Consider the following 11,776-nt stretch of genomic DNA (forward strand, 5'->3'; position numbering starts at 1 on the left):
CCTTTTTTTTTTTTTTTTTGGTCTGAGAGACTCAAAGGCCTCAAAGAACTTCCCAATTCTAATGCAATTCGATATGTTTTAAATCCCATGAAAAATACACAATCACACACACTTGGTTTATTGTATTTTTTCTTACATATTTTGTTTGTCAGGGTCAAACTGATGTGAAACTAAAGTAAAAGTGCTACTATAGTAGATAACACATTTTGGAAACATGCATGCCTGCTTTGTTATACAACAAAGTTAAAGCTTCGATCTGTCTACAGTGTTTTGACTAGGTCAAAGGCACATAGGTTAACCCAGGGTAAAAGGCACTTTTGATTTTTTTTCTCAAATCATTAAAAAGCAACAAGCACCACCACATCACTTTCCTAAACACCTGTTTGCTGAGAAATTGATCCATTATGTGCAATAAAATATTAAAAAAACATCTAATTAGATATAATTCTTAAATTTAAGATATATTTTTTAATTTAGCATATTTAAGGATTTTAATCCCTAGAAGGACCACATTTATTCTAAGAACAAAATTAATTCTTATGACATATATGCATATGGTAACAAATTATGCCTGATCACTATTGCACCTGTATCTACACTACACTATAATTTAAAAGACAGAAAGGTCGGCCTCAACAGATCATGAAGTTTAAAATTTACCCTTAAAATAACTAGGAGAGATAATCTACTCTATTTGCTGAAATTCAATATAAGGGCTTCTGAAATGTGATGACTAGAGACCAAAGAATTTGAGCATCTCAGTACAGCTGCTGTGCTTCACCAAGGTAAAATATTCAGTGAAACTCATATATTCAAGGAGCTGCAGCTATGACTCAGAGGTTTCTTTGAGCACTGCTCTAAAAAGCGGATGTGTTTCAAAACACATATGAAATAAGGGGATAGTTTTCTGTATTGCCCGCTCTTCAGACGCCATTTTCACACAGGTTACTCGTAAAGACACAGAAGGAGCTGCTCCAAGAGCCTCTTGGTGCTGGGTGGCAAGGGTTAAACGCGCCGTCTCTCTGCCATTGGGCGGTGAGACTACGGAGAGCCAGCCATCTGCAAGGAAAGCAGCTGTCGCCTTCACGCAAGAGACGTTAGACATCAGTGAACGAAAACAGTTGTGGATTCACGCCAAGACTTGTTGATCTTTTTCCATAAACAAAAAGCGGAGCTATATGTGTAAGTCTGGAGAAGAAGAACGAGCTGCTGTCTACTGGCTTTATTTAAACGGTGACGTTCGTGCGTTTTCCTCTATTTAATTGCTTAATTTCACACCACTGTCAGCAATGAGTCTTCACAAATTAAGGTGGGTGTTTTTTTGTAGATTTATCAGTCTACCTATTGTTATATATATTTTTTACCGTATGCTTAGGTATTATTGATCGTTTTGGAAATTTCTGCCGAAAACCTAATTGGAAAAGTGTGACATGGTGTGCAGATAAGCTATAAGCTCTGTCTAAATAATATTGAATTGCACTTACACATGCCATACAAATAACTACTGTTGCATTGAGGTTGTAATGTTGTGGCGTTAACACGTCTGAAGATGCATTGTTTTCTATGCATGATGCAGGATCAATACTAGTGGATGCCACTCCTACAACGTTTAAATGATATTTTTATGTCTTTATAATAGCACTTTGTTTATATGTTTTGAATATGTCATATGTTATATTCCCCGCTTTGCGTAATTAGCGTCACTTTTTCCTTCAAGTGTACAAGATGATCAATGAAATCGCATCATAAGCGCAGCTGCATTGATACATTGATGTCAGTGATGACCGCCTGATGCAATTAGTAACATTTTATCAAAAAAAAAAAAAAAAAAGACGTGCGATGCTCATAAAAATCCCTTTTAATTAGCTTCGCAGTGTGTAATATAGGCTTAACCAAAATGTATATCATGTCATCATGTTTTCCTCCTGTTTTGCATGTTGTTATTGTTGCTGCAGCTGTACGGTCGGGGTCCAGCCGACGTTACACTTAACTCTTTAGTTACAAGGTATGGAAATTCAATAACCTTTTAGTCTTTTACTGAATAGTTGATGGAGTCTTTTAATCTCCTGTACAACAGCAGGGATATTGGGAGTTCTCAAACGCCAGAGGTACTGAATGTTGATGATTAGATAGCATGTTCCTTTTAGAGGATTACAGGTAGATCGCGTGCGTTCCAACATATTTGGATTCAAATGTTTTTTGTTATCTTTTGGGAGTTTATAGAGACTAACGGTGGTTTAAAAATTGTCCGTCAGGACAGCAGCAGGCGATTCAGCACCACGATAGTGGACAGCGACTTCTCAGGCTTTGGGATTTGTAAGGAAGTGAATTATTGGGATTAACCTAAACGATTCTGGTTCCTTAACGTTTCATTTAGCACTTCAGATTCATTTAGTAGCCTATTTAAAAAATATATAATTGCATTTACTGCTCTTAACAGTCTGTTGACAAATAGGCCTAATAAAATCATTTCAGATACCAACAGGACAGATATAACACATTTATTTGACATGTCAGTTCTTTTAAAAAGTGTGTTTATGACTTTTCGGCATAAATGTAACCGAAAATGTAATCTAAAAAGAACCGGCTCAGACTACATTGGTTGCGCTACGTTACTGAATCACTGAAAAGAACCGGCTATAAAGTAATTAGTTTAGGAATCGAACTATATTAGTTGTGCTATTAATGATAAGCTGAAAAGAACCGGCTCGTGAAAGTCATTTGTTCGGGAATCAGATTACACTGGTGGTGCTACATGTTTTTGATTCACTAAAAAGAACCGGCTCATAAGAGTCATTCGTTCGGGAACCAAAAACTGATCGCGATGTAGATTCGATGTCAGCACTGGCATATAAATTCACGATCAGGAACCGTCATCAGAAACAAAACTCATGCAAATCACTCAGGTATTTTTAACTAAATTAAAATATTGATTGCTTTTGAATGATTTTCATGACTTTCGGTTCCCAACCCTATTTATCAGCCAGACTTTTAATAAAATATGCTTCTGCTAGTAAGTGGCTGGTTTAAGAATTTATTAGTTAACAGAGCACTTAACAAACATCGTAAAACATGCAGCTCATTTCTTGTTTCTCCTTTCCTCTTCAGCAGCTCAAATAAAATGAAACAGCCCAGAGAACCACTGGTAACAGTAACACCGCCTGTCCCATGGCCAAATTCATAAGGTAGTCTGCACAAAAACAAAAAACAAAACAAAACAAAAACAAAATGGATAAACCCTCCGCAGGAATGAGTCAAGTTGGTTCTCGCTCGACAGCCTCTCTGCCCCCAGAGCCTGTGGATATAATCCGGAGTATGTCATGCTACCGGCGTGTCAAACTGAACGTAGGGGGTCTGCCGCACGAGGTCCTGTGGAGAACCCTGGACCGACTGCCGCGCACACGACTGGGCAAGTTACGAGACTGCAAAACCCACGAATCACTCATGGACATATGCGACGACTACAACCTAGAGGACAATGAGTACTTTTTTGACCGGCACCCCGGGGCGTTCACATCTATACTGAACTTCTACCGCACTGGGAAGTTGCACATGATGGAGGAAATGTGCGCCCTGTCCTTCAGCCAGGAGCTGGACTACTGGGGGGTGGATGAGATCTACCTGGAGTCGTGTTGCCAGGCGCGGTACCATCAAAAGAAAGAGCAGATGAACGAGGAGCTCAAAAGGGAAGCTGATACTCTGAAGGACCGGGACGGCGAAGAATTCGATAATACTTGTTGTTCAGAGAAAAGGAGGAAACTGTGGGATCTACTAGAGAAACCAGGCTCATCTGTAGCAGCCAAGGTACAGCACTATATACAGCATCTTATCAGACTGATTAATAGGCCAAGATTCAGACATATAAACACATTTTCAGAAGGCCATCTTCTACAATATAATGCATTAGTTCAGAGACAAAAGGAGACCCGTTCTTAATTTCAGCTATTCTTCTTCTTAAAAAAAGAAGAAAAAAACTGATTTGCAAAAAAGTCCTAATATCACGTAATTTGATGATGCAGAGTTACAAATATCAATAACTTTTTCCCCCAAAATAAGAATTACGTTTTTAAATTGTATATACTGTACATATCAGCTTTAATGCACTTAGCAAAATAACAAAAGCAGTCAAACGTCAAACGTTTTTTTTTATGACAATAATAGTATTCAGAATTTATCATTTAAATGACAATCTGTAAACGGAATGAAAAAAAAAAGTTAAAATGCTTAATTAAATGTAAAAACTTTCCAGAAACTCAAGTTCATAAATAAGATTTTTTTGCAAAATCAAAAATTTTCTGTCACTATTTGGATGTAGTAAAGTGACCATAGTCAGTGACCATAATTCTAACATTAAAATCAGGATTAGGCTTAAATATCTTCAGAATCATACATATATGTGAAAATCGGCTGAGAATTGGACGACAGGAAGACAGGAATCATGCCTTTGTTGCAGTATTTCTGGTGATTAAGGGATAAAACAAGACTTCACCTTACAAATGGTTGTCGAAAGCAAAAATGCTACGAAATGCACATATTTTGTAAGAAAGTGTGACATGCTAAAACAAAACAGGGCACTATTTTTCAAATCAGCACCCCAAACTTATTAATAAACACATTGAATTTCATACAGCAAATATGATGCAGTGCAGTGTAATCAGACATGTGTCATAAACAATAGCATTCCAGCAGCATTCAACATTGTGCGTCAAACTTCTTCATCTGCCAAGGAGAAAAAAAAGCAACCTCCACATAAGCATATATCAACACTCAATTAGCTTAAAAGGGCAATGTAAAAAGTGCAGTTCAAGCCTCTGGACTCTAACCAAATTGCTGCAGTCGTGTAATCAATCACAACAGAGTGGCACTCTCGTGCTTCTCACATAATTCCAAACGTAATGTCCATGTAAACGTTCATCGATCATAGGTGCAGGTTTGACACTTATGTGTGTCTAAAAAAGTTTCTGCTTGACATCTTTGGTCTTAGATCAATAAGAACAGCATCTTGGTTGCATGGTATTTTTAGAGATGCAGTGCCTGTAAACTTCTTTTTTCCCTCTCCAGTGTCTGTCTATTTTACTTGCTCTAATTCCATAATTGTGTACCTGTGCTGATATATAGTCACATGGGATTGGGAGGGACAGTTCAGTGACTGTCCTTCTTGTTACCAGGCAACAGAGAGATGACTCTATCACTTTGAAAGTGTAACCCCCTGGCTGATGTGGACCATTGTTTTGGTACACTTGCACATATATATTTGTATTCAATCAGTGGAGGATGAAGTACCTGAAAGCCACACTTAAGTAAAAGTACAGATATCTTACCAGAAAATGACTTTGGTAGAAGTTAATATCACCGATTAGAATATTACTCGAGTAAAATTTAGGTATTCAGGGGTGCGTTTCCCGTACAATGACGTAACTCACTGATTAACCACCACAGTACGATGCATTGTTGTGGAAACTAACTAGCCAGTCACGACTGTTTCCCGAACACGGTCGCATCTTCGTCGTTTGAACCACATTGGTTCAACAATTTAGGGCCGTTGGTAATGACGTCACACGCATGTGGTGGAGTAATAACTTCTGCTAATTAATTGATTCGAGATTTCTGAGATGCTGCTGTATTGAACATGGCACCTGATGACTAATTTACTATGTTTTGTTCCCCGTCATTTTGCTTTATTTGATGTTTGGTTTATCACGGGTTTCCTCTTACGTCATACTCCGGGGTTCCCGAAGGCATTTATGCACATGCGCACTCTTCAAAAACGGCGCTTATTGAGGACGCGCTAAAATGTATCAATTAAAATGTATATATATTTAAATAGAATGGAAGATATAGATTGTACTGCATCTTAGCTTGCTTATTTTGCCCAAAAGCATAATTTATTTAAGTCTATATGTCTTACTAACAAGAAACTATGCTTCTAACCACAGGTCGAGAGCTGTAGTTCCTACCACGCAAGTTTGCGACGCTGTTTGCGAATGTTTGTTTGAACTATGGTTTCGGTAAACACCGAATCGTTGAACTATGTTGGTTACGACAGAACTTGCGACCATAGTTGGCTAACGATGCATTTGGGAAACGCACTCCAGAATAGTATTGAATAGTAATGAGTCACTGAATCATTCATCCAACCGATTCACTCAAAAAGCTGATTCATTCAATAAGGAAACACCGTCCTGTGTGTTGCTCAGAGATGCAAAACAGTACTGAGATCTTTGTTTGGAAGTATTTTCGTTGGCAAAATTGAGCAGAAACATGCAACTTTATGTCTAAAATGTAAGTCACTTAATGCTTACTTGACTTGTATAAAATCAATATTACATTTGTTATGCTGATATCTGGAGAGAAAAACGGCACTCTTTGTGTGATATAGATTAACCATATTAAATGATATAAATATAAAAGACATACAGGGGCATTTTTGCCACCTAGAATGCTTTGAATTTTGATGATGCTAAATGTATTTCAATAGACTAAATCATGTGGTGTATGCATGCACGCTCTGTGTGTTTTTGTGATATATGCAATGTCAGATCGCACATCATTAAAACAACATTTACCATATTATCACAAATGATATACTGTTTTTAGGAGTCTTAACTTGTTTATGATGCATTTCAAATGTTTTCATGTTATACTATGGGACGTGGTATTTTACATGCTATTTGTTGACAATAAAGCATTATTTAAAAAACAAAAAAGTCTTAACTTGCAAGTACCAGACCACTGATTCGTCAAACCTGTTTTCTTGCAGTCTGTGTTTTTCTGACTTAATTTTGTAGTAAGCAACAAATTTGCTTCGGGGAAATGTATCGGAGTAAAAATATACATTTTAATTAGGAAATGTAGTGGAGTAAAAGTGAAAGTTGACAAAAATATAAAAACTCAAGTAAAGTACAGATTCTCCCAAAAAGAAAATACACAAGTACTGTAACGAAGAATTATTACTTCGTTACATTACACCACTGTATTCAAATAAGAACTGAACAAAGAGTCAGGCTTCTTTTTGGCTTTTTCCTCTTCCGTCTCTCCCTCCCTCTATCTTCAGGCTCCTTCACTGCACCTCTGGCTAAATGTCAGGGAAATGTCACATTAATTATCCTCCATGAGACTTTGTGTCCCATTCTGTTTTAAGCCCCTCCTTTTCTCCCCCTATTCTCACTTGAACAGGCTCGGTCTACATCTGTCTCAAATCAGATTTCTCTGCATGGCCCTGCCGCACAATAAGATTATGTCAGACCGCCGTCATATAATTGCAAATTACCGCCTGGTCATATTTCATAGCTAGACTTCACTTTTTTGGCATTCACTAGTCCTGCATTACCATGCTATTTAGTGGATACTAGTAGTGTACTAACTAATAGTGTTTACAAGATAGAAGGTGGCATTTGCTTTAAGTTAAGGACCTTGTATTGAAGCCTCATGGTCAAAGCTGTGACGCTTCAGTCAAGGCATGAATGCTGAGGTAGTAAATGTTTTTAATTAAACTGTACATGCAGTTTATCACGTAATAGGCTCTTACCTTGATTCAGTGCCATTTATAACTGGTATTGACAAACTACACTGTAAATCTAGGTTATGCATATATAATCTATGCATTTTAAGGTCTTCAAATTGGAGTATATGCGTAGATAACATGATGTCAAAAATATTCTGTAATATTCAAATTCTCCAATATTCAAAGTCTGTAAAAAAAATAGGGTAATATGATGGAATTTTTTGTATTTATTTTTCTCAGATGTTTTCCATATTGAAATATGATGGCAGTCTGTCAATCTTATTTCCCTTATAAATTCATAAGGATTTTAACCAAAATTTTGAACGTTAACAGCATATGAATATTACAGTATATTGCTGTAAATGTTGTGCCTGAAGGAGACAGACAGACAGACTGCTGGTATTAGAATATTTTCCAGATGTAAGGAATGACAAATCATCCTAGATTAATTCCAGTTAAAGGTGGTGCTGTGAGTTCATGCTATACGCGCAAACAGGTCAAGACGGAGTAATTAGCATATGTTCTTTTCAAAGAATCTCATTTATGATTTAGCCCATCACGTATATTGAAGACCCACAGTTGTGACCCAGCCCTATGCCTGAGGATGTGGATATTTCCTGATTCTCAGAGGTGTCACAAAACACCAATCTTATTTACTATCTCCATTTCATATAAAGGGAAGTAATCACTTACTGGATGTGGTTATTTACAGCCAGTGTCCTTCCAGAAGCCCTTGCAGCATTGAGATAATGGCAGTTACCTTCTGGTTTGCAAAGCCTTCTGTGATACTTGAGAGTCGATACGGTACATTTACACAGATCTAGATAAAATATAATCATGTCATGAGTTTATTATCATGACTTTAATTTATAAAAAAATTTAAAACACCATATGGCACGTCAAAAAACGGCTGAAGGTGACCCTGTTTATTGTGAGAAAGACACCCTTTTTCCTGTTTTAGTTAATGCTACTGCAATTGTATTACTATTATGTTCAAGGGACATTAATTCTTATGAGACATACAGATAATAACCCATCCATTCTATCAATGCAACATTTATGAGGATATCTGATTAGTGCCTGTAAAGGTGTCTAATGTCAGGATGTCTAACCCAAAAATAGAAAACTATGGAAAGACTCCACTTTTGTGACCAGGGCTGGGATCAATTCCTGTGCAGTTTAGGCAGTTTAGATGATAAAAGTGAAAATCATATCTCACTGTATGAATTGATAGGACTGAATGAGGTTAAATGAATTTGAAATTCCTGAAAATATTTCAAAAGCTCCACCCTGTCCATTAATCCAGTAGTCAGACAATGGCAAATGAGTAGCCTAATTTGTGTGATTTATTACACTTCACCGTTAATGTGTAAGAGGTTTATTTAATAATAGGTTCTGGTATCAAAATTAGAACTATAGCAGGTACAATGTAACATGATTTGTACACTGCTGAAAGTGATAAATGGTAAGACGTACAACGCATTGTAAATATTACATACAGTTTCAAATTCAGATTTAACCACAAATAAAGCATTAATGTATGTACTTGTCACGATCGCCTACTGTGTTGGAGCGAGGAGACGAGGAGTTATAAAACAAAATAACCAAAAACAGTTTTTGTACCAAAAACAGTCTTAATTAATCCACAGGAAGGACACACACGTAGCACTTCTTAGACGTTCAATACCGAACAAGGGAGAATAGAACAGGCTAGAACTCAAATAGGGCAGATAATGAGGGGCAGACAGGTGAGGAGGATGAACTAATAATGAGACACACCTGGAAACACTGAACACACAATGGGTACAGCAACCGGAAAAACCAAATATGGACATGTCACACACAAGGGAAAAAACACACAGACAGTCCATATTCGTGACATATCGCCCCCCTCCCGGAAGGCGCGTCCTCGCTCCATAGGAACAACATCGGGAGGGATGGGTGGGAACTTGGGAGGAGGCTCAGGAGGAGGACGGACACCCGGGAGGAGCCGGCAGACAGAGTCCAGGGAGGTGACGATGGAGGGAGGAGCCAAGGAGGAAACAGGAGGAGCCTGGGAGATGACAGGAGGGACTTGGAGCATGCGGCGCCAGGTGGGACCCAGGCCACAGCCATAGTGACGACCCACGGTGGAGCCGACGGAGGGAGGAGCCATGGAGGAGGAAGGGCTGATGACTCCAGGGGGCCAACCGACTGCGGCGGAGCAGGTGACGGAGGAGCCCGAGGTGGAGACGGAGGGCTAATGAGCCAGGGTGACAAGGAGTATCCGGATGGCCAAGGCAGAGCAGATGGCGCCGGCGACAGAGGTGGAGGTGGGGATCCGGAAGGCCGCGGTGGAGCCGGAGCGACAGAGGACTGAGGAGGAGCCGAAGGGATGGAGGAGCTAGACAGAGCCGGAGGGACGAGGCGCAGCCAGAGGAGTGGAGTCCCGAGGCGACGGATGGTCAATGACAGACCAAGGCGGAGCCGGAGGAATGAGGGAGTCCGGCGGAACCAGTGGACTGATGGACCACGGTGGAGAGGAGGGAGCTAAGAGCCATGGTGGAGCCGTTGGGTCGACGGGCCAAGGCGGAGTACACGGGGGAAAACAGAAAACAAAAACTGTAGAAAACACGGAAATCGACGAAGGGGAAAACGCAAATAAACTATTTTAAAGGTCCGGTATTCTGTCACGATCGCCTACTGTGTTGGAGCGAGGAATGAGGAGACGAGGAGTTAACACCAAAAACAGTCTTTATTAATCCACAGGAAGGACACACACGTAGCACTTCTTAGACGTCCAATACCGAACAAGGGAGAATGGAACAGGCTAGAACTCAAATAGGGCAGATAACGAGGGGCAGACAGGTGAGGAGGATGAACTAATAATGAGACACACCTGGAAACAATGAACACACAATGTGTACAGGAACCGGAAAAAACAAATATGGACATGTCACACACGAGGGAAAACACACACAGACAGTCCATATTCGTGACAATGCTGAAATACTGTTTTTGGATTTAAAAAATATTATCTCTGCTCAAAATGATCTTTATTAAATTAAATATGATATTAGAACACTTTTTACACTGCGCCTATACAACAGTTCTATAAAAAAGAAGTTAAGTGTGTAACTTAAATATTAGCCACAATATTACCAGTAACCTGAAAATAGTTCCAAACAAAGCCGAAGCACAACCGTTTCAAAACTGATCAATAAACATCAGCACTATTTCGTTACTGAATGAATCACTGTTTTTGAAAGAATCGGTTGAATCTATGAGTCAATGGTTCACTAATAAAAACAGTAATTTGTCGCCACCAACTGGCTGTAATGACATAAGTTCCAGAAAGAGTAACCTGCTCACCATTAGGGCTGAATGATTTTGGAAAATAATCTAATTGCGATTTATTTTTTACCAACATTGCGATTGCGATTTAATATGCAATTATTTTTTAAAGCTCTTTATGTTCTGTATTATTCAACAAAGACAAGCTATAAATCATTGTATAGTATGACCAACACAATATTAGAAAGATTAAACATAAATGTTCTTTTCTGTAGGCCAGCCTATATGTTATGATGAAATTAGGTGATGCATGAATTGATATGAATGACATTTTTATTTAACAACTACAATCACAGTACATTGACTGATTTGTTGAACTTCCAACATTGTAAGCATGATAATTATGTTTAAATAAGCCTGGTGTAAACATTAATATGAAAGTCAGTAACAAATCACACAAACGAAAGCAGATTGCAGAAATATAAAAACAAATCTGTTGCATTACCACACTACTTTAGGTAATTCAAAGTCACTGTAATAAACATATGTAAACATGTGCACTGCACTTTTTAAACACTGTCTGTTAACTTTAGACCAGTGGTTCTCAAACTTTTTTGGTCAAGCCCCCCTTTAAACCTATAAAAAAAAAACTGCCCCCCTTTCCCAAATCCCCATTCCACCTCAGACTACCAAATAATTTCACTAAACAATATGAAAAATTAATGCTTTTTTAATTAAAAAAACCTACAGGGAAAAAAAAACACCTGCATCACTTGAAACATTGAAAAATAGCATAGAGAGAATAACATTATTATTCTCTCTCTGTTTTATTTATTAATTTTTTGTGGGTTTCTTGCTGTCCGCTAAGGCATAGGACACACACAGGCTTTCCTCCTCACCAACGACATTAAACACCGTGTCTACACCGGACGCGAGCGGCAAAATACAGTAGAACCATTATAAACCAGTGACACTGTGTACACTGGATGCGACGCGACA

The 11,776-nt window shown here is 38.5% G+C and overlaps 1 protein-coding gene across 1 annotated transcript; it reads left to right on the plus strand.

Moving 5' to 3' along the window:
• Window positions 1-1,163: 1,163 nt before the first annotated feature.
• LOC107708068 (potassium voltage-gated channel subfamily B member 1-like) lies at window positions 1,164-5,205 on the plus strand. The gene is made up of 3 exons (XM_016512213.1): window positions 1,164-1,309; window positions 3,109-3,804; window positions 5,119-5,205. The coding sequence occupies exons 2-3, from the start codon at window positions 3,229-3,231 to the stop codon at window positions 5,203-5,205; spliced, it is 663 nt and encodes a 220-aa protein (XP_016367699.1). The 5' UTR covers window positions 1,164-1,309; window positions 3,109-3,228.
• Window positions 5,206-11,776: the final 6,571 nt, after the last annotated feature.

Source organism: Sinocyclocheilus rhinocerous, unplaced genomic scaffold, assembly GCF_001515625.1.
Source record: "Sinocyclocheilus rhinocerous isolate Xijiao unplaced genomic scaffold, SAMN03320098_v1.1 scaffold113, whole genome shotgun sequence".
Lineage (NCBI taxonomy): Eukaryota > Metazoa > Chordata > Actinopteri > Cypriniformes > Cyprinidae > Sinocyclocheilus > Sinocyclocheilus rhinocerous.

Excerpts from the sequence above, each read along its gene's own strand:
- LOC107708068 (XM_016512213.1), top strand. The coding sequence starts at position 3,229 with ATGGATAAACCCTCCGCAGGAATGAGTCAAGTTGGTTCTCGCTCGACA. Across the intron at positions 3,805-5,118 it reads GCTCATCTGTAGCAGCCAAG|TCACATGGGATTGGGAGGGA; the intron begins GTACAGCACTAT and ends GCTGATATATAG.